This window comes from Mauremys reevesii, linkage group 2 (genome assembly GCF_016161935.1).
Source record: "Mauremys reevesii isolate NIE-2019 linkage group 2, ASM1616193v1, whole genome shotgun sequence".
NCBI lineage: Eukaryota > Metazoa > Chordata > Testudines > Geoemydidae > Mauremys > Mauremys reevesii.
The window spans coordinates 266,764,608-266,788,966 of NC_052624.1; the positions used below are offsets into that span (position 1 = coordinate 266,764,608).

Here is a 24,359-nt window from a genome sequence, read left to right on the forward strand (position 1 = left end):
AAATCCCCCTCTATTTTGCATTTGAATTTAGCCCTCTTCTGCCTTCAATTCTTAATCTCTTCCTTGCTTTGTGCTGGTACTATGGACCGTGTTGCAGCCATGCTAATGCTGTGCTGTGAATTGCGCAGGACAGGTGTTATTTCAAAGGGATGCAGCCAGACCCTTCAAGTGGATTTCATCTGATGAATCAATATTAAAGCAATCAAACATGAAAAAGAATCTAAACAAATTAAAGCCGCTACTATTTTGGGGGGCACCTGTACGTTGCAGGATACATCCCCAGATAAGGGAGAAATAAGTTCTCTGCAGTCCTAGTCAAATCCTATCCTAAGCACATCCTTTGAGTTCTCGTCTGAAGGGTACCTGCCTCCCCGATAACTGTGAGAGCATAAGAGGGTAAGTTCCAAGAGATCTGTTGATCCTGTTTGGGAGTTTTGGGACCAGTGGGAAAAGGAGACTATTCATTACCCAGAGATTTCTCTCTGTCCTACAGTTACACCAGGGCAGGACAAATGGTTATATCATTCACCTCTTGACAGGTAGGTCAGCACCTTCAGTCTTAGTTGCCAAGCCAGCTAGACCACCCCCACCTTTGCCTCTAGAAGAGCTAATCCAAATGTCTTAGTGCTATATATAAACATGTACAACAACAAAATTGCACCTGCTGACTAACCGTGGGTGCCCGTGCAAGTAGAACCAGGGCAAAGAAAGGAGTTACAAGTAAGAAATCTCTTCTGTCCCGGAGGCAGTCTCACCTCGAGGAGGAGACAAACACACCCTCAAGAGACAGAAGAGAAAAGATGGCAAAGGCAGAAGAGCCAACTGAAGAAAATTCCATCAAAACTAATGCACAAGATACAGAATACCTTCCCCCTCCCCCACATCCTTGACAGAAGGAAGGCCCACCAAGCTATGAGGAATGCCCAAAGGGCACATTGTCCATAGGCAGCATCTGAGGATGAAAGCATAGAGGCAGTATGTTGAGAACACTTCTGCAGGGACCACCAAGTGAGAGATTTGCACTTCTTCAACTACAGCTGCTCACCTGTTCTGCCTAGGAAGTGAACTGGATTGGCCTTTCAGGTTCAAAGGGCAAGGACGGCCTGCTAATTGCATACTACAGATAAACAGCTTTTATCTATTTAGACAGCAAATCTAGCCGCTGGCGTCCCTTGATCCTTATCCTCAGAGAGGACATACGTGGATTCCAATTTTCTATATAAGTAGGTCTTGAGGGCCTTACGCATCACAGCTTTGTGCCAAAGCTTTTCTTTTTCTGTCTTTCAGTCTGGGTATCCTGATTTAAATGAAATTAGGACAAGACTTTAGGGATTAAATGAGAACAGTGGCACAGCAATATTTAGTCCTCATGGACAATGAGGTACGGAGAAACATCGGCGAATATAGTGAATTCCCTCCTCCCCACAACAGTTGAAGAGATCACTCCAAATGAGTCCCAAACAATCAAGATCCTCTTAAAGAGATCCATCAATTTTACTTTGCCTCAGAAGTCTCCTCATTATGGCCCAAAGGCAGAAGTCCATCCTTGCCACACTCACCGAACCAAAAACGTGAGCAGAAAGCTGCAGGGAAGCTTGTCCGCAGTCAGTAAAGACCATACTTGTAGATAAAGAATTGTTTTCCTGGGAGAGCTGGAACTGGACTACTTGGATGTTATCCAACCCTCACTTCAAGCACACCCTCAAAATAGAGGAGACATAAATGGTAGTGCACAGTTGGGCTACAGTCGATGCAGAATTCCTCTTAAGAGCCTTCTCAATCTTCTGATCCAAGATATGGGTTTGAAAGAGAGGATAACCTCAAATGGACGGGAGGAGAAATCTCTACATACTGTCATTTGTAGGTCAGCCCCTGGGATAGGGGGAGGAGCAGGGCTTCTCTAGCTAATTGTTAATACTTATTCATGGACCTGGCTAGTTCCACATCTGGATTTTTCCAGCATTGTTTTCCTATTGTTAGACTCTTCCAAAATCATGGGCTACATTATCTTATCCAGACTGTTACTAAGGAGGCTCCACTTCTCTGATAAGAAAACACTAGAGGGTCCAACTCCAGCTTAGATTAAATATACTCCCCTTTGTCAGAGGAAGCAGCAGAGGCAAAAGATTAACATTTGCTGGAAGTAAGTGAGTGAATCCTCAAACTGTGCACAGAGCTACTAAAGCACCTGGGAGGGAAGTTTTCTTTGTGGTGCGTGGGTGGTAGAGAAAAAAAGACTTTGAATAAGACCTATAAAACAAACTGGCTGAGCAATCGAACTTCAGCACCTGAAGACAAACACTTTCCCCCTTCTAAAAGAAGCTGCTGGAGGAAAGAGGGTGCTGGAAATTGTCCTCTACCCTTCCAGATGCAGTAGTTGAGGACAAGGCCTGGATCTGAAAGCTCTGTCACGGACCGCTGGCATCAGAGACTGTCCAGGCCAGGAGCAGTGGAGAGGTAGTCTGGAACTCTGAGATGATGCCAGATGCCATTGCTCTTTCTGAAGGGCAGCTTGACAGCAAGAATCTATGACACAGGTCCATGTTGTACTGATGCAGCCAGAGTATGCAGAACCTCTTTTTTGGGGCAGGAGAGGAATGTCCCTTGTCACTGCTGCCCATAAGGAAAATTAGAAAAATGAGGAAGAACTCTGAAAAACTGCACTGAAAAGCCAGCAAATGGCAGAGACCTGAGATGTACTGGGGAGACAAAGCAGGGGTCAAGACCTGGCTGGCTAGTGTGCGCCAGAATCTGGAGATTCTCTTGGATTCTGGTCTCCCTGTTGAAAGACGAGGAGTTGCCCAATTGTCCTGAACTGGTGGCATCCAGGATTAAGAGGAACTGGAGCAGTTTCTGAAGCAATCCCAACTGGGCAGACAAACTGTATTTCCAAAATAAATGATTAAAAACTTCCAGGTTGCCCTAATTTGTTTAATGCACCTTAGCTTAAGGACATACTACACTGTAACCTTTCAAACCCTTAACCCCCTCCAGGACTCCACTCATCTTTTTCCTCTCCCAGCAGTAGCTCCACCCGCCCTCTATACAGATTACTCCTCACTTCTCGCTGTGTCTCATTTCCTCCCCATACTTGGCCACAGCTGCATTTGTATGCCACCTACCCCTACTGCTTCCCAAGCTGCGAAAGGTGGCAGAAGCAGGAAGCCAGATAAGACTTGGGGTGTTGGGTGTATAGAGGAGCTGCTGGAGATAAGGAAGTGGGCCTAGCTCCTTTCAAGAGTACCAACATGGCTCCGCTTTCCAGTCCATCCCATTCAGGACAAGACTTCAGGGAACACCTGGAAACTGGCCAGACAACGTTTGAACAGCTAAGAACCGAAGCAGATTCTTTCCAGTTGTGCCTTCCAAAATCCAAAGTGGATTTAATAATGATCTGCAACTTGGAGTGACGCTGTGGCACAGTCCTGTAAAACCTTCCTGGCACTTAAGTACTCCCAATCCGTGGCAATTACTTTACTGGTATCACATATCAAAAAAGGGCAGGTGGGGGCTGGATAGGGTGGGGACAAGCAAGCTCACATTGGCCAAAGCAATGCCTTCCTAGCCCCAGGGGCACGCTTCAAATCCCATAGTGCTGGTGGAGGAGAGAAGGACATGGAGAAAAAAAAAGAACTGAAAAAAATCTTTAAAAATAGATATAATAATAATAAATATAATAATTGGAGATATACCAATCTCCTAGAACTGGAAGGGACCTTGAAAGGTCATTGAGTCCAGCCCTCTGCCTTCACTAGCAGGACCCCAGATCCCTAAGTGGCCCCCTCAAGGACTGAACTCACAACCCTGGGCTTAGCAGGCCAGTGCTCAAACCACTGAGCTATCCCTCACACAACTACACAACCTAATAGGAATCAGAGAAAGCATGGTTCCGCTTTTCCCTCCTTTTACTTCTTCCAATGGGATAGGACTGCATGGAAAGGGAAGGACACATGCAGGCAACCAACCTCATACAGGATTTTGTGGGGTTTTTGACAGGACACACGAGACATGTACATCCCATTAGTTTAGGAAACAAGGTTCAGTTCATAGTAGCATGCAATTTAATTTCTCCTCTCTCTCTATGTGAATAGAAAGGCATTTTATGAGTCTGTTGTTTCTGTTACTGATACCAAGTCGTGACATGATATAGAAGCTGCTTGAATAATGGTTTTATTAATGGAAGGCTATGAAAAGTTATCCAGAATGCACTTGTTATACTGAGACCCAATCAGTTACATGTTATTAACTGCTGCCGAATGACCCAGAACTGGGATTCCCTTGGCAGCCAGACCCTCTGTCCTAGTTTTTGGTTACCAGACACTTTACGCAATATTTAGAGTACTCCTGTAACTTAATAAGCCTTCTTTATCTTACATTTATAAAAATAATGTAAGGACTTTCGACCCCAAAGCTATGGGTTAATTAAATCAAAATAAATCAACCATCTTTCAATAATATTCCATATGGGGCCACATCATGAAAGAATAAAAATGTGAAAAGAACTTACCGTCCTGTTTGGACAATTAGCTATTTTTCTAAAATATACTAAAACTGTAAAAGGTGGCACACAGAAATTACATTGATGAGTTCTGAATATGAAATATTTAAAAGAAAAGCTAAACTAAAAACATGCTAAACAGACTATCAAGGATGAAGCACCATTTGAACTACACAGGATGCCTAGCATGTTCACACATGCCAAGGGGATGGGCTGCGTGATAAGAAACTTACCTTAGCTGAGACTGCAGTTTCCCAGCTTTGTTTATAAAATCTTCCCAAACTGGATAACTTCCCTGAAAGAAAAAAAACAAACAAACTAATAATGAGAATTTTAGTGGCCATTCTATTCTGACATTCTGAACTCAGTGTTTGAGATAATACGAATGATCAAAATAAAGCAATAAAGTCTACTTTTTGTTTTAATAAATGTCCATCCCTTGAGCCGTGTAACATTTTTCTAGCAATTTATCTGCTGTTCCTTTAAAACTACATTGTCATTAAACAAAAAAAACTCTCACTGGTTCTGAATTCAGGCTGCCTGTTTGCTGAACATAAGCAGCAGAGAGAACACTATATCCCAGGACTTGAGACCTAAGTTCAAATCCCTACTCTGCCAAAGACTTCCTGTGTGATCTTGGGCAAGCCACTTAGGGCTTGTCTACAATTACCGAGGGATCGACACATGGCGATCGATGCATTAGCCGTCGATTTAGCAGGTCTAGTGAAGACCCACTAAATCAACCGCAGATTGTTCTGCCATCGACTCCTGTACCCCACCTGAATGAGAAGCGCAAGGGGACATTGCATAGTGTGGACCCCGCGATAAGTAGATCTAAGTACGCCGACTTCAGCTACGTAACTTAGATCTCAGAGTAGCAGCCATGTTAGTCTGTATCCGCAAAAAGAACAGGAGTTCGATCTTAGAACTTAGATCGATCTCCCCCCAAATTGTCTAACATTAAACTGTGTCAAATAAGATTTGGCACACAGAGCCCTTAGCCCTGCTTAGTACCATGGCAAACACAATTAAAAAGGTTAAAAAGATGTTATTACAGATAAAGAAAAAGAGGGGAAACAGTTAATATTTAAAGCATTTGAAATGTAGAATAAGGCTTTCATTTGAACAACATCCCTCGTTCCTTTTTCCACTCTACCTGGGGAGAATTTTTATGAGTAAAACATCTTGTTTGACAGTCTTTCAGATGGTATCAAAGATAACAACTGTCCTTTTTGGAGGGAAACTTAGTTGAGATGGGCTGGAGCTGTTACAAATGCAGTTGAAGTTTGACCCTGTTTAGATAAAACAAGACCTACACAAGAAGGGAGAAGAAAGAACAGCAAAGACAAAGTGCAGCTTTTGTCTCTGGTGTTGACTTTCACTTGCAATCTCTCTGCTGGAAAATCACAGGCACAGCACGTGGTTTTATCGGCCACTCAGACCTGGCAAACTTATACCAGCAATGGGCTGTTTAGGGCATTGCTTTTAACAGCCTCTTTCTGATCACAGGCTCACAGCAGTGTAGCAAAATACACACTTTTGGCTGGCTAAGACAGACTCTAATTAGACAAAAGGCAAACGGAAAAGGATAGCAAAGATAAGAAATGAGGTGTGGACGGAAAATGACATACTGTGTGGAGGGGGAGGAGGGGACAAAGTCTCACATCCCAGGTGGTATTCAGGGTTTAGCCAGAGCCAGTGGAGGTGACAATGTCATCTAACTTCCTCTCTGGCCCAGTCTGCTCAGCACCTCTCAGGATTAGGACAAAGAAGATCCAGGTCCCAGTAGACAGTGGGGATGGCAGCCATGACAGTGAGGCTCACTCCTCCCCCTTCATTTAATCAGCCATCATTGCCGTCATCCCCTAAAATTTCCTTCTGAGGACTCTTGGTCCTCATTATTTTGTCACCAATTAGGCCTAGTTTCCAATACCCTAATTTTGGTTCATTGTTTTCCTGTCCCCAGGCTTTTCTTGGTTACCAAGCATCATCTTAACACTGTTCTTGAATTATATCAGTAGGCCTTTTTGTTAGGACTAATTCAGTCAGTCTCCCTTTTGCACCTTTTCCCATCACCATGTATAGGTATAGGTATAAGTTACTGTGACAACTTACGGACTTTCATTCACTCTTCTCAGCTGAGCTCACAATTAGGATAAATTGGTAGCCCCCGTTACCACAACCGCTCTATTCAGAATAAGTGTTGCGTCCCCCTTTCACCTAGCTTCTCCCTGCCCCCTCACCACAGTACAATCAGCTGTCCGTGTTCCCCCCCCCCCCCAATAATTCCAACTGACTAGGAGTTAGAGGGAAAAAGAGACCGTGTTCACTTTAATAAATTTGCAAGATACTCAGTTACTGCAGCAATCGGCATGGTACAAGCCTAGATCAAACAGATGCCCATAGCTGAGAATATGCATTCCAAACGGGAAGTTATTGTATGCAAATACAATTGTTTGTAGTAAGGGATATCTGCCCCAACAGGTGTTATCTCTGCTTCTATCAAATGAGACAGAAGATTGGTAATATAAATAATTAATAGGCATAGTGCCTAAAAGCCCTAGGCATGGACCAGGGCCCTATTGTGCTAGGTGCTGTACAAACAGAACAAAAAGACAGTATCTGCCCCAAAGAGCTTATGATCTAAATAGAAGTCAAGAGAAAAAACAGATGGATACAGTCATACAGACTGGGGAATACAAGGAAACAAGACAACAGTGGTCAGCATGATGGGCACTGATATCAGGGCACTAGCCACTGTCAAGTTTTTTGTAGACATTATCTACTCTTCAGATTTTGTAAGTATCATGCAATACTGTATCTGGTAACACCCCAATCTTACAGGAATTCTGCACCAGGATTGGCTTCTTTTGCTTACTACTCTATTTGGCAGCAAATCAGAATGTCAGATCACAATGTGTTTACCAACTATAAGCCAGTGGATTATAAAAATAAGAACCTGACCGTGCAAGCCTACTCGTAACTCCCACTGAAATCAGTGACTCAGGTTTACACCCTAAAATTGCTAGTGATGATAGCGTATCCAGAGTATCACTGTCAATAAGTAGGACAAGATATTAAATGCCCCCCAAAATCTTTTCACCTAATGGAAGAGGCTAACTCTATTTTACCAATCTTGTATTGATTTGCTAAACCAAAACAAAATTTATCTGAAAAGAAGAGCATTGTACTTTGCAGGTTTAAATCAAAGGGATACCTTCAGAGCAAAAGAGACAGCAGCAGGTACAAAAGGATGCACCAGTTTCCCCCCAAAAAGTTTCATACAACATATTCAATTTCATGTCAATTTGGTACTTACTGTTCTCAGATTCCCCGTTTCCTAATATTATTTCAACTCAGCTAGCTGATGAGTCTTAGAAGCCTCATTTTTACAGTGCTTTTCCTTAATCAAGTTCAGAGCTAATTGATTGGCATGCATCCCCTCCCCCACACACTTTGAGAAATGTCAGCAGACACAAACCCCAGCACGAAGCTTACCACATATAATTAAAGTCAGCTTCAGAACACGCAGACACTGAAGTATAAGGCTGAAATCTTGACTCTACTGAAATCAATGAAAATGTTGCTATCGACTTCAATATGGCCATGATTTTACCCTGAGTTTTTTTTCCAGGTGACATCTCTACATCAACAAGGCCCACCCTTAATGAACACCAGGGGAAGTGAGGAGGCATCTTTGTAATTCCCACATTCACAATTCCTTTAGAAACCACTTTTACAGCCAGTGGCTCTGCACTTACAGAATTGGATTGTTCTCGTTGTTACTGTAACACTGATCACAGAAGTACCTTGCTGAATCAGGGCCTAAGTACATATTGAAATTTCAGCCCATGAATACTCCCACATTAGTCAGGTATGTCCTTAAGTACCTTGCTGCATCAGTGCCTTATGAAACGCACTGGCTGGCAGTATACAAAGAGATGATTTTTACATTTGACCTCCATACCATCATCTGGAACTGTGAAGGAAACTCAAATCTGGACTACTGGAGCATTTACGGTTAGGCTATACGCTGCCTTCCGAACACCAGCAACCTCACAATGTAATTAATTTAATACACTACCTGTTAGACATGAGAAATGAAGACTCCTTAGCTCAAGAAATGCCAGAACACTACACTGACCTTTCCATCATTAACAGCAAATACCCAGAGAGGAACAGAATGAATCAGAGGACTGATAATGAATTACACAGCCTCACCCATCTAAGGGCTTGTCTTCACTGCAGCAGTTAGCGCCAGGTCCTTGTTGAGCCAGCCTCGCTTGAGTGAGAGCAGCCACATGGTAAAAGACTTGAGCTATACAGTGTTTGGATTAGGAGCTGTGCTAATTCAAAAGGTAATCTGTAGCTGCATCCTCACTGCATTACTAGCTCAAGCATCAACAGCAACTGGGCTTCCAGCCACACCCCTAACAGGCCAGCTAGCTTGAGTTTAAAACATCATTTACCTCAGGCTAGAGATGGGGAGGGAATTGGGCTGGGGGCAAAGCCTGATTTACACCCTGCAGTGAAAACAAGCCCTAAATTCCTGATTCAAGTCTAGCCAAGGTCAGTAGCCAATTTGCTATCCGTAGAGAGCCATGAATGAATGGCCCGTGTGTGTAATGGGAAATTCTTGTCCAGTGACCACATCTCTCACAAACAAGAAGTCACTCCACAGCTGGCAACCTCTAAAAGAAAGGCCCAAGGGTGAATACGTATGAAGAAGGCCCTTCCCTCTCATACCTAGAAGTCCTTGTCCAGAATTAAAACACTACACCGAGGTAGGAGAAGCATGCCCTGCTATTGTCCTACCTGTGACTGTCCTGTGGGTGGAGAAAATTGCAGTCTCTAGAGATATCAATATGACACCTCTCACACATTTATTTTAATGAACTGAGTATATGAACCTGAACCTAAGTATGTCTACACCTCATGGGATGTTAAAATCTTATTTAGGATTATAAGACCCTGAATAAAGTGTTATGTTAAGACAGAATTGTCAGCCATGTAAATGCAAGACACCCACTGATGAGTTAATCATTGCCATTTCCTTAAACTTATCAGTAATACTGATATCTACTACTTTGAACCCTTTCCTCTCAACAGTAAACTGGCTAGTCCGTCTATATGCAACGTATGCATTATGTATGTATATGCCAGGAACCTTCGAAGCTCTGACAATTAACAGCAGGGCCTAAGGCTTTACTGGATTCACAAGCAAAATACAAGCTGACAACTAAGCTTACCAAAGCAGTCTATTTATGCTGCCATTTCAGTGGCAGCATTACACTGCTATCTGTGCCTAATGGTACAGAGAATACTGACACCAGTCATGAATTTAATTGTGTCACAGGGAGACTTGAGAGACAGTATAGACAAAATATAACTTGGGAAGGGAAGATTTTGTGGTACCACCTTGCCACACAGAAATCAAATTCAAATCATCATCTACCACTTCCACAAACCTTGGTTCACTTTGTTTTTAAGCCTACCCACAGAAGCTGTATCAATGTAATTAAATTGGTTTCGAAATTGATTTAGTTAAATCAGTACAAATCCTTTCATGTGGACATTCTTAAACTGATCTAAGAGTGGCTGATCGTGATTTAGCTTAATTTGATACCAAAATAGCAATTTATTAATTCAACCCTAATTGAATCCTTGAATATTTGTTCACCTGCAATCTAGCAATAATCCCACTTTATAGCAGCATGTGTGTGTTGTGTTTTTTATCTGTACTGCATTTATAGCATTAATTAATATAATATAACCCCCTTGGCTAGCAATAACTCACTCTACTTTTCCACAGCTCTGATCTCTCACCCACAAATCTTCTATACAAACTTATATTTTGTAGATTTCCAATTATTCCTATTCCAGTAGAAACTTCTTTGCTTTTAACCCTCAGGATCAGCTCCTTCTGAAGCCAAATTAGCAGTTTGTTTCCTCACCCCTGTCTCTCTCTTTTCTGGAATTTAATTCATGTGTATTAATTATGGTGTCCCTTTGAACCCTTCAACCAAATACTTCTTGTCAACCTAATCTTGTGAGGTACCAAATGCCCTGAACTCCCAGTCAAAGCAGGAGGAGTTGAGGATACTCATCGGGTCACAAGATCTGATGGTAGGTATTTATCCTGTCTCCTCCAGCTGAGGAAACAATTTATGCAGGACCACCTGGGTGAGGTTTATGGAAAGCAAATGGGAAGAAGAGATGGTCCACTAATTAAAACACTAGCCTAGGACGTGGGAGACCTGGGCTCAAACCCCTTCTCTGCCACAGACTGTGTATGTGACCTTTGACAAGTCACTTGGTTTCTTTGTGTTCCCCATCTGTAAAGTGGGGATAATTGTACTTCCCTACCTCAAAGGGGTGTTGTGAGGATAAAAGATTGAAAGGTGCTCAGATACTATACAACAACAGGGGGCCATGGAAGTACTTTATAGACAGAATGTCTATTAAATTTGTAAGATTTCATCCTAAGAAATATTTAATGCAACATTACTTTTTTAATGAATTGGAAAGGCAACTCTATACTTGCTTTGACTAAAAATCCTAGTGTGATTTAAGACTACTTTGGAAGAACAACAACAAAGTGTTTTTAAGTGCAATGTTTCACACAGCTACCTCTGTTCAGTCTGAAATTTCTGATTTCAAAACAGCTGATAAAGGAAATCAATTTTTTTCTTTAAATGTCAGAGTCATTTGAGCTCAAGTATTATCTGTAAAAGGGGCAGGCTTCCTTTATCTTTCAAACCCTGTTCACAGTGTGAAGGGCGTGTTGGGCAGAAGATCAGCTTTAGGACATAAGTCCTGGGGCCATCTATTGAGCAACTTCACGGTTTACAGGACAAGTCAGTAATTTGTAGGTTGGGTTTTTGGGAGGTTTCTTAATGTTAATGATTTATCATTAGGGATCTATTTTCCCAGAACTAACCTTATGCCTACTGAAGAAGTTAGTTCTTTAAATGTCAACTACTGTGTTTTTCTTTGGAATGTATATTTTGCCACAGTAAGACACTCCAAAGTATCTACAGTGACACACCTTGATGTTAAGCAGCGCTCTGTTTTTGGCTGCTTGCCTACCAACCACCAAGGCGTGTCGTTATTAGGCCATAATAGTATACCCTCGTCATATCTCATTGCTTAATTAGTTAGTTGATGGGTGATTAATTGTAGCGTGGATGAGTCCTCTCCTCAGATCAGGTGACTCATGTACTGCAAAGGTGGGCAGGGCACTGTCTTTCTGCTTTTACCTCTCCTCCCTGACTGACTAGCCTGCGGGCTGACAAAGGAAACAGTGAGTCCTACCCTGTCAGTATTTAGCCAGTTCACAATTAAAACGCCAAACCGTGTCCCCTCAAGGGCACATACAGTAGCTGGTTCCCCTAAAGCAGTGTTTCCCAAACTTGGGACGCCGCTTGTGTAGGGAAAGCCCCTGGTGGGTGGGGCTGGTTTGTTTACCTGCCCCATCCGCAGGTCCAGCCGATTGCGGCTCCCAACGGCCGCGGTTCGCTGCTCCAGGCCAATGGGAGCTGCTAGAAGCAGTGGCCAGTACGTCCCTCAGCCCGCGCCGCTTCCCGCAGCTCCCATTGGCCTGGAGCAGCGAACTGCGGCCAGCGGGACCCGCGATCGGCCGGACCTGCGGACAGGACAGGTAAACAAACCAGTCCGGCCCGCCAGGGGCTTTCCCTGCACAAGCGGCCTCCCAAGGTTGGGGAACACTGCCCTAAAGGTATTAGGCTTGTGCTGTTGGAGCCCAGGATGCTCTTTTAAGCCTCAGAGGTGCATTACCCAGGCCTACTAGCATCTGGACAAATCCTGTCACATACTAACCATGCCCCAGTCACAAACTTAGTGGTAGGGTCATGGCTTTTTCTGGGCAGAGGGGAGTATTTTGGATCCTGTGCACGTGTGGGGATGGGCTGGCGGTGTTCGGAGTCTGGGAGGGGGATCAGGGCTGGGGCAGAGGGTTGGAGTGCAAGGGTGTGAGGACTCCAGCTTGGAGTGCAGGCTTTGGGTTGGGGCTGAGCTGTTTGGGGGTGCAGGAGGGTCTCCGGGGCTACAGGGGGGAGAGAGAGGACTCCCCCCAGCTCTCTTTCCCCGCAGCAGCACCTGGGCTGAGGGGAGAGGCGCCTCTCCCTGCCATGGCGCCGGGGCTGCAGCCGCAGAACAGGTGCCTCTCCCTGGCCCCTGCAAGTCTGGGCCAGGGCTGGGTTCGGTTCCCCCTATGACATTCACCAATGACAATTACTGCAAAACAGGCAGCAAAAAAGTTTGATTCTTTGCTTGTCCATCACATACACAACCTTTAACAGAACCATCTGAACGTCACAGGATGACCTGGATGTACCACCTATTTTTGGGGAAAAAAATGAGAAGATGGTTTGACAGTCCCTCTGGGGTGCGAGGAGCAAAAGAAGTATAAAATGGGAAGGAAGCAGGGTGATTGCAGCAGGCAGAGCAGTAGTGTTACTCATCAAAGCCAGAAATCTCCACTTCCTCACCTCAAGCCTCAGCTTCCCTCTCTGCAACCCACATTTATCACATTAACAGCTCACTGTTTAGAGACATTAATACAAAAATCATGGGCGTTAGCACAGGGTTCTCAAAATGGGGATAGTTACCCCTCAGGGTGTTGCAAGGTGATTACATGGGGGTCACGAGCTGTCAGCTCCGGGGGCTCTGGGTTGTCAGCCCCACATTAAATTACCACACATACCCCCAGCTTTTAATTTATAAGTGGGGTCATACTCAGAGACTTGCTGTGTGAAAGGGATCACCAATACAAAAAGTTTGAAAACCACTGTGTTAACACTTCTCAAAGTTAACTGGTGATTTCCTTCTTGGTTTTTTTTAGCATAATTGTACAACTAAACTTAAGTTTGCAATTCTGTCACCAAATTTCACACACTAGTAACAGATCCACAGACTGCACATCTGTCCTGTGACAACAAAACAATATTAACTCTACTCCTGAACACATGCCGTGAAAATATAAAATACAGGACTGGCTCTAGGCACCAGCAAAACAAGCACATGCTTGGGGCAGCACAATTCCAGAGGCAGCATTCCAGGAGGTTTTCTTTTTTCTTTTTTTTTTTTTTTTGCTTGGGGCAGCAAAAAACCTAGAGCCGGCCCTGATAAAATAAAAGGCACAACTCTAAAATCTTATCCACCCACAACAAAACTTCCCTCTCATTGGTTACCACAACCACTAGAATGATTAGTAATATGAGCACAACACCATGTCCCCAAACAGAGAGCCTATTGTGCTAGGTGCTGTACAAACATACAAAGGTTACACACAAAGCACTACTTCACTAGACTGGACATAAAGGACACCAAGTCTGCCGAAGAAACTTCAATGGTCAACAGAGCAAGAAATACCCAGGGGAAGCAATACAACAATGGCCTTAAAATGGACCTTTACCACTGACAAATGTCAACATGTGGGGGGAGATATAGTGGCTGAAAAATCAGTTTGCTAAACCAGAACATCTGCTGCAAACAGTTTGTGTTGTTTTTTTTTTAAATCAGTCAACAAGGGAAAAGGGCACTTGGCAAGAGCCATGAGAGCAGAAGTTACAAAACACTAGCAAACAGTATTGCTAGTTTCTCTGCTCAATCCATGGATGGTTTACATAACTCGAAAGTTAGACTGTCTAGCCACTCACAAGACCATAAAAGCTCTTGGGAAAAAAAAAACAAAAACAGATCATCTTTGACACACAACAGACAATCCAATTTGAAGTTTAGGATCACCTTTTCCAAGTTTCCCTACTATCTTAACAGTAATAATTTTCTTTCCCATTGGTAGCATTCCCTCTAAGCTGGCTGGTTCCTCCACTCTTCAGGTCAGAAAGTTGACATTAAAAATAATTAAAGAACCTACTTGATGAAGTATCTTCAGCTCAATGTGTTTCCCAACAAAATGTCAGGTTAACTACCATCTTACAGTGAGCTGAAACGTAAACTCAGGCAGGGTCCAGAAATAGTTCATTCTATTTCATTCCTCACGCAGAACTAGAATAATAGCACATGTATTCTAGGATGTTATTTTATTTGCCTCTTAACAAATAGCACTTCATTACTGCTGCCTTCATTATCAATTTGTATCTTGCTTTGGTGCAAGTGATTTTGACATATTCATTTCCCACACACTTCCCTTTCCTATCTCTCAATATTAATATTCCAGTTAAGTGAATCAACCCGTGAAGTTTTTGCAACACCAAATGCACCATACGCTCCATCATACAAGATCTTGAGCATTTCCAGTTTGTTTTGCAATGTCAAAATGAACTAATTTAAAACCAAGCATTTAAAATAGCGTTTCAATTTCATAAGATTAAAATACTGCATTTCAAACTTTTCTTAAAAGAAAAGTTACTCCATTGGTTGATATGCCAGCCAAAACATATCTTGTTAATCATATAGCATAAACATGAGAAATATCAATGTAATTTAAGCCAAGTTTTCAAAATCTGTGTACTGTTAGAATTTCCAACGCCAGACCAGACCAGATCGGAGGTCCATCTAGACCAGTATCTTGTCTCTGACAGTGGCCAATACCAGATGCTTCAGAGGAAGGGATGAGAAAACCAGCTAAAGGTAATTAATGAGATAGGAGGAAACTTTTTCATGGTGGCAGGCTAACCCCCAAACTTAAAGGCTGTCTTATGCCATGAAGCATGACAATTTATATCCCTTCCAAAACTCGTTTAATAGTCACCATTATGGATTTTCTTGATAACTATATAAGTATCTCATTCTTTTTTTGAAATCCTGGACATCTCTTCCCTTCAATGGTATCTTATGTACAATCTAACTGTGCACTGCACTGAAAAAAATATTTCTTTTTAGCAGCTTTTAAATTTGCCACCTTTCAATTTCATTGAGAATCCTTTTGTTCTTATATTATGAGAAAGGACAAATAGACGTTTCAATCTACCTTCTCTATCATTCATAACCAGTATCTTAGAATATTTTTGTATTAGATGAAAATACATCTATCCTTAATTTGTTGATAGATCATTAGAATAAAGCAGATGCAAGGTCTCTTCATGTTTATATAAACATCATTTCACTCTGACGGATTCTTTACAAACTATATGCATGGCCTGATTTACAAAGGTGGTGAGCACATGTATCTTCATGACTACAGGTGCTCAGTTCCTTTGAGAGTGAAGCCATCTCCATTCACCCATCACTGATATACATGCACCCGTGGGATCAAAGAGGACAGCACTCCCCTATTAAGCAACTCTGCACTGTTTTGTTTTATTTTATTTTTGAAAGGCAAGTGAAAAATAACTTCCCCACTTAGTTTCATTTAGAGAACAGTGGGTACCCAGAATGCAACTTTGTTCAAAAGAGAAGCAAGTGTGCACAGAACCTCTCACAAGTGGTAAGGGCAAGCCCGTAATCTCATGAAGAGTTCCAAAACTGAAGAAAAAGATAATGCTACACATAGAGAAAGGATTTAGGATGCAATGGTTTTGCAGCCAAAGAAACTCTTTATTCACCCAGAACCCCTGCAGGGCCAGGAATGATATGTTGTAGTTAACAGTTAAAGAAGAGAATGACATTAATTTCATCTCCTTTCAAAACTAAGGCATCTCAAATCCAACTTCATGAAATGGAAAAGCATCACGTTTAAGAGGCTGTACTGTGAACAACTAAAAGCAGTGACAAATCATAGGAAATCAAGTTAAAAACGTGGTTTAGCCTGTGTTGCGTTTCAAGATCAAAAGACTGTAGATCAGTGGTTTTCAACCTTTTTTCATTTGCGGATCACTAAAAAATTTCAAATGGAGGTGCGGACCCCTTTGGGCATCTTAGCCAGTCTACAGACTCCCAGGCATCCACGGACCATAGGTTGAAAACCATTGCAGTAGATGATTAAAAAGAAAATATAAATAACTTATTTTTCCACTACTTATGCTACTGTTTTTTTTTCTATTTCTCTCAGCTTAGACCAGGGTTTCTCAAACAGGGGTCACCGCTTGTGTAGGGAAAGCCCCTGGCAGGCCGGGCCGGTGTGTTTACCTGCCCCATCCGCAGGTCCAGCCGATCGTGGCTCCCACTGGCTGCGGATCGCTACTCCGGGCCACTGGGAGCTGCTGGAAGCGGCGGCCAGTAAGTCCCTTGGCCCATGCTGCTTCCAGCAGCTCCCATTGGCCTGGAGCAGTGAACCGCGGCCAGCGGGAGCCGCGAACGGCCGGACCTGCGGACAGGGCAGGTCGACAGGGCAGGTAAACACACTGGCCCGGCCCGCCAGGGCCTTTCCCTACACAAGCGGCGACCCCTGTTTGAGAAACCCTGGCCTAGACAACCTAAAGAGACTAGCCACTTTTACTTTCAGGGTCTTGTGCAATCGCACAATGCTGCAATGTACACAATCTAAAGACTTCCATGGAAAGCCTGTGCAGGTTAAATTTGTTATAAATGTTATGGAACCATCTCTACTGGTCTAGGAGTTTTGTAACAGCTTGATCAACTCAAGAAACTGATCCAGTCAGGGTGGAAGTCTATGGAAAACTCTAGAAAAGAACCACCGCACCACAGGAAAAAGTATCTCTACTATGTAAATCAGTGGTGGGCAACCAACAGGCTGCATGCAGCCCGCAGGTTGCCCACCACTGATTTAGATACGCCCAAAGCACTTTCTGAACACAAACAAGAACTAATTCTGGAGCACTGATGTGCAGCCACCTCTTGGAATATGGCAATTTAATGAGCATAGCAACTATAAAAAATTCAAGGGAAGGAGGTGAGGAATATGAATTAGGTGTAATTTTGTTATTAGAGAGCCATTTTCTTCGCTTTGTTCTTATTGGAATAAAGTCCACATCCCAATAGCCCACAACTAAATGGATCCAGCAGTGAAGTACACACACTGTATTGTCATAATCACATCAGTCTGTGAGATGTCAAGGGTGGAATGGCCCAAGATATTTAGGCTCTAAAAGCATCCTCTCCTTTCTTTGCCCATAACATCCTGGCTTGAGACCAAGTCAGGCCACTCACCAGCTGCCAACAAGTGTGATGTCACAACCAGGGACGGCTCTAGCCATTTCACAGCCCCAAGCACGGCGACACGCCGCGGGGGGCGCTCTGCTGGTCGCCAATCCCGCGGCTCCGGTGGACCTCCCGCAGACGTGCCTGTGGAGGGTCCGCTGGTCCCGCGGCTCCGATGGTCCACCGGAGCCGCGGGACCAGCGGACCCTCCACAGGCACATCTGCGGGAGGTCCACTGGAGCCACCTGCTGCCCTCCCGGCGACCAGGAGAGCGCCCCCCGCGGCTTGCCGCCCCAAGCACGCGCTTGGCGTGCTGGGGCCTGGAGCCTCCCCTGGTGACAACTACATCATTCACTACAGGTTAAGACCTAGCAAACTTAGCTTTGAGACAGTAAGTTTAAATACAAACGGACTGGAAAATTAGCAAATATGTTGAGAAAAATGTATTAATACAATGTGAGAGGATACACACCCACTGAATACCTTTCATTTTTTTCCACTCTGAAAGTCCCTCTCAAATATAAGCAGACCTGCATTAAGATGAGAAGTCTAACTGGACTCTCTCTCTACATAGAGAAAGTTGTCTGTAGGAGGGGAAAAAGCTACCCTGCTGCAGCTATGGGAGAACCTGACCTAGTATCCGATGGCGCATTCTGCAAAAAGAGTTATATACACAAGAAGATGATTCTAAAGAAGTATGCACGGGGAAATGTTTAGTTACATGTTCTTCAATTCAGATTAGAATGACAAATTCGTGAGAAACTCTGAAGGGAGGATTTCTCCACAGAGACTCATCAATAGAAGCCTTTCATCCACTCTAACATTATGAATCAGCTCCTGTGTATGCACAGCAGACACTTAAACCCACAATATTTCAGTTGGATCAAAACTAAGATTATTAAAATTTCAAGAGGCATTCACTCTGGTTAAGGCATACGGGGTAAATTCTCAAAGCAATGCCAGGGCCTACGCATGGCCGGGTAACTCCATTAACAGCACTGGGATTTGATCGGCTAAAATTTCACACAGCCCTTTTAGCGAAAAAAAGTATAACAGTGCCCCTCACCACACGGTCTCTGTGCATTGTACAATATTTTATGCATCTTATGTGCTCACCAGTGTCTCCTTTACAAGAGTCACACCACGCAAAGTATGTACCACCAAGTCCACACGATTGCTTCGGCAAAACCCCACATAGAAGAGATGCCCGTGGTTTCAATGCCCAGGGTTAAGTCTAACACAAGCTCCCTCAGGCCAGCAGATGAAACGATTACCAGAGCCAAAGATCTTTTCCCCAGATGTTGAGAAATGCCTCAGCTGATCACAGCTGTCAAGGCAGCACACAGGGAGAAAGGGAGTTCTCTTGGGAGTTTTACCCTTTGGGTAGCTTCAAAATTCACTGGTATGCATTGGTTTATTACAAGTTTATTACTAGCTCAGAGGAGAAAAATAAAGTCATTTCCTAGCCCCAAGCTAAGCACCTATGCCAAGTTTCAGCAAAGAAGAATTGGAAAAGGTTGGGGCTACAGTTATGACCAACTCAAAATTGACGGGCTAACGCACCCTCAACTACGCAAAAGTCAAGTATCAGAGGGGTAACCGTGTTAGTATCGATCTGTAAAAGCAGCAGAGAGTCCTGTGGCACCTTATAGACTAACAGACGTATTGGAGCATGAGCTTTCGTGGGTGAATACCCACTTTGTCGGATGCATGTCAACAAAAGCTATTTCACAACAACATTCAGGGTCCAACACACAAACATGGTGGCATAGCTAGTTTACAGAGAAAGAGGACTCAGACTGATGGTGATATCACGCCACCAACAACCCCTTTCTCTTTGGTAGCATAAATTGAATTTCTCAGGTAATAGTAATCATTACTAGCACCGAACACAACAACAAGTTAACTCGCTTAACTTTACTTATAATAGACACAGGGCTATGTCTACACCATAGACCTTACATCAGCACGGCGAGACCTGTGCAACTGTGCAGCTGTAAGGTCTCCCGTGTAGCTGCTCTCTTCCATCGGCATATTTAAACCACCCCCAACAAGCAGCGGTAGCTATGTTAGCATGAGAGCATCTCCCCCCGTCACAGCACTGTCCACACTGGAGCGTCTGTTGGTGAAACTTATGTCGGTCAGGGATGTGGTTTTTTCACACCCCTGACCGACAAGAGTTTTACTGACAAAAGTCCTAGTGCAGACATAGCCTAGATCAGCGTTTCTCAAACTGGGGTCCGCCAGCCCCACTGATGCAGGAGGCACTGCAGGGGGGAAGGGAGGGCACACCAGGGAGGGGGTAGAAAGAGGCAGGGAAGAAGAGGAGAAGGGGTGGAGCAGGGAGGGAAGAGGTGGGTCGGGGTAGGATGACAGATGTCCTGATTTTATAGGGACGGTCCCGATATTTTTTTTCTTATATCGGCTCCTATTACCCTCCATCCCCTGTCCTGATTTTTCACACTTGCTATCTGGTCAGCCTAGTCAGGGGTGGGGCCTTGTGGGGAAGGGGTGTAGTGGGGGCAGGGTGTGGGGTAAGCAGGGGACTTAGGGGTTCATGAAAAAAATTAAATCAAAATGAGGGTCCTCGGGTTGCTGAAGTTTGAGAACCTCTGGCCTCGATTGTTATGCACTAGCTGGTATCTCAGTCTGCATCCTAAGATTAACACAAATAGCACAGCACTGCTCTGCTTTCACCTCTTCAACAGCTTGTAGTTGGCTAATGAGGGGGCGACAGACAGAGATAAAACAGCCACTCACAGAATAGCCAGCTATGGATCCTTCATGCACTATAATCCTACACATTAAAGTGTTCCAATCAGCCCCTTCCTTTAAAAACCAACACAGTTGTGCCCAGTGTTTTTGGCCTCATGTACATCGGGGGTGGGGGTGCATCATGATCAGCCTTGGATGAGCAACTGTAGAGATTCTCTTCTCCACCGTCAAACAAGGGGAAACATCAGTGAAGTCTGAGACACTGACAAAAGTTCAGAGAGCACAGTAGTGAAAGCCAGAAACTCCTGAACTCAAATCCTTCTTCTAAGGCCTGTTCCATTTACAGCCTGGGGGAAACGTCACCAAAGCTCCAAGCCTGACCTTGCCCTTCTGTTAAAGAGGGGATAAATATTCCTAAGGTTCCTGTGAAGCTGGGTACTAGTGTTTGTGGAGCACTCTGAAGATGAAATGCACTATGGGCTCAACCCTAGTGCCAAGCATTCCTTCAATCATTGCTTCAATCCAGCAAAGCACTTCAGCACACGAGCAGCCCCACTGACTCAACGGGGAATTTTTATATGCTTAACATTCGACACGACAGTATATAATGCTAAACTGATGAACCTAAACACAAAGAAAACAAATCCACCCTGCTGAGAGGCCCTTTGGGGGGACTCCTCCTTACTAATTCTGAGCCCCCCGGTTTTGTGGGTTCAAAGTAGACTGATGCACCTTTTCAGTACAGCTGTCATTTTATTATTCCACTCTGCGTCATGGGATTCTTCCCCCCCATCGAATATCCTGTATGGAGATTTCCATGGACAGATCGCTACTTCCCTCCTGATTAAAACTGGGGATTTGTAACTGAAAAGCTGAAAACATCAAGACAATGATAGTGGTGCTTCTGGAAAATATTCTATACAGATACACAAAAGTGCTCCATCACTTAGAGCAACAAATATGTGACCAAGAGACATCCATACACAGTACAGCACTGGCTATTGTATACTGCTGGTTTTAATGCATCTTTTCCAGGTTCAGAACCGAGGAAGCGGTGAACTCTGTATTAATCAGTTCTGAGTGTGTAATTACACAGTCTCGTTATTCTCAAACATTTGCTCCGTCAGTTGTATTTTTTAGGGAAAGCTGCACAATCTCTTCTAGACTACGACACTGGAAACCTTACTATGTAGCCTATGGCATTCTGCCTGATCTGAAAGGATTTTTAAGTATTTTTTCCCCTCCACACTATAGCAGGAAACAAAATTGTCCTCTAAAGACTTGAGGGGCAGATCCTCAGCTGTAAATTGTCATCACTCCACTGAAGATGATTTACACCAGCTGAGGATTTGCTGCTAAAAAGAGGCTGTAGTTATGCATTCTCATAGCTCTGCCACAATTGTATGGAACACACAGGTAGGCCCAATACATTGATAAGAATTCAGTATTTCTTCTCCTAGACCATCCCTCAAGCTTCGTGATAAATACATGAGAATTTTTCCTTCTGAAGTCCTTAAGACACTTGCAGAAAGATTCTGCAGCTGTTTATAAAGAGCAAAGAATTTCAGAGAAAGCAAACTAGCTGCTTGCACAAATTGCAAACAATCAGCTGTATTTGCTATCCACAGAAGTGTTGACAGCAAAACACCTATTCTTAAAAAAAAAAGCTGCATGGAGAAAAAAAGAAGCACACTGTATAGTATAAATACCAGAGTCCCTATGCTTGAAACAAAGCTTGTCTTCAGGAATCATGAGAGAAACATGTACATTCTAATGTAGTATGCACTGGGGTAATGGAAGAAGTCCCTCTCTCATCTCCCCCCTCCTCCCCCAAAGTCTACACCTGTGCTTTGCATTTAAGTTAACCATTAAAAGAAAATAAGGCTAGCCATATTAGAAACTGGATGGCAGCCAGACTCTAAATTCAGCTGTAATATCTATATTTTACTTCAATTTTGTTGCTACCAGCTTACTCCAAAGTATTTAGAGACCGCTTGTTTGAGAGATGCTATACAAAATAAAGTCAGGGTCCTGGAAGCAGATACATGCGGGCAGCCTCGTGTTTGTACAGATCTGATCACAGGACCAGGACCGTTTAATGCCATATTTGTGCGGTAACTGGCTCAGCACTTTGCTCATCCCAACAATGGCTTAGCATTGCTTGAGTCACATCACAAATATTTTCATCTGTTTTTCAAACGTGCATTTCCTTGTGTTCATATCAAACACACACACAAAAAAATGCCACCAGCTTTCCCTAACCTCTGAATCAGTGTAAGGACCTAACTACCAAATTGCTTCAAGAATTATAGCCATTTCCCTTGTGCATCTCGTGCCAAGTTTTGCCATGTACACGGTTTAACTACTCTTCAACCTGCCCATACTGAAAATACATTGAGAATCGGAAAAATTCTTGGTACTTAATATCTCTCAGCCACTCAGATACATTCTCTTATCTATTCTCCTTTTGGATCCACTCAGATTTCTATCCTTTCTATATCTCTACCAGCAACAGCCTTGAACATTTGACAGCAATGATGCCACATTCCCATCCAAAAGTGCATTACTAGCCACAACAGGGCAGAATGAAGTTAGTGGTATCTCTCCAACTTTGCATTAAAATAAAAGTCACATCAATGCTTTGCTCTCAATTACTTCATGGAGACTTCAATTAAAAGACTATAAAAATTTATATTCTCTTATCATTAGGCCTCTGGATTTCCATCCCTTATTAGGGAGGTGGGCACTGATCCTGCCTTAGAAATGTGTTTTTACTCTCCAAGGAGAAAATTTATATTCCCTTCTTGTATCTTTAAGCCCAAGCAAACTCATGGATATGATCAATGTAGGCCTGTTATCATTTATTTGTATGCTAGGAATGCCTGGAGACCACACTCAGGATCAGGGCCCCATTCAAGCAGGTGCTGCACAGAGCAACAGCTCCAACAAGCTTACAGCCTAAACAGACAAAACAGATGAAGGGTGTGTTAGGGGAAAAGGATACAACATACAAGAGTGATGAGTGGCACACAGTATCTTAGTTCCTTTTTTGGGGTGGGGGAGGAGAGAGTAATGATCACGTGGAATAGTGAGAGTAAAGGGGAGCCGGAGGGAATAAATTAAGAAAAGCACAGAATTAGGAATAAGAAGGAAAGGAAGAGCAACACTGAAAAGGGGGAGCATGCTCTGCATCAAAAGACAGGACTGTTTGAAACATGCTCTTTAAAAGCTCACCCCAAAATGATCTCCATACTTTTGCTGTATGCTACGAGAAATTAACAGCATACTACTGTACAGAGCTTCTCAGTATTTTGTTTCCAGAAAGGAGTTACAATCCATTCAGATCAAATGCTATCTTCCCACAGGGAGCTACAGAAAGGACATTACATTCACAGGGAAACCTGAACAATGTTAGATACACCATATAAATCTACTCCTCAGAGGGCACAAAGCAAGTGTTTATTTTTTAATTTGGACCACTTTGAAAAAAATCTTACATATAACATCTGTACGTTATCACCTCAAGAACAGACTGTAGGGAACAATAGTTCATTAAGAATGGACAATACGTACAGCTAAATTTCTATGATTCTCTTGAATTCTGAAGTTGCCAAATCCTGATTCTGGAGCAAAAATACCAAGCATGGCATCAGACGCGAACACGTCAAACATGAGTCTGTCATAGTGAAGACCCTGTGTACTCCGTGATAAATCTGACCTAAACTTTGCAGCAGAGTGCCTGGATTTTGCCTACACAGCAAACTGTAAATTCCACAGCAGAATAAGATAAAATAAAAAATGAAAGGGGGAGGGGTTACTGAATTATATATTAAAATGAACAATACAATATTCCTTGCGTTATTTAATTTGATATTCAATTTAATTGAGAAAGTAAACAAGGAAGTGTTATTTACTTCTTCTCATAACACAAGAACTGGGGGTCACCAAATGAAATTAACAGGCAGCAGATTTAAAACAAACAAAAGGAAGTATTTTTTCCACACAACGCACAGTCAACCTGTGGAACTCTTTGCCAGAGGATGTTGTGAAGGCCAAGACTATAACAGGGTTCAAAAAATAACTCAATAAGTTCATGGAGGCTAGGTCCATCAATAGCTATTAG

General features: G+C 43.2%; 1 protein-coding gene across 17 annotated transcripts in view; it reads right to left on the reverse strand.

The window, feature by feature from the left end:
* Window positions 1-24,359, reverse strand: part of MTSS1 (MTSS I-BAR domain containing 1) — a 176,106-nt gene that overhangs the window by 147,579 nt on the left and 4,168 nt on the right. For all 17 annotated transcript variants that reach the window (XM_039522477.1, XM_039522476.1, XM_039522490.1 and 14 more), the window contains one exon: window positions 4,732-4,793. In XM_039522477.1, the coding sequence (XP_039378411.1) occupies window positions 4,732-4,793 (62 nt within the window). The remainder of the gene's footprint in view (window positions 1-4,731; window positions 4,794-24,359) is intronic.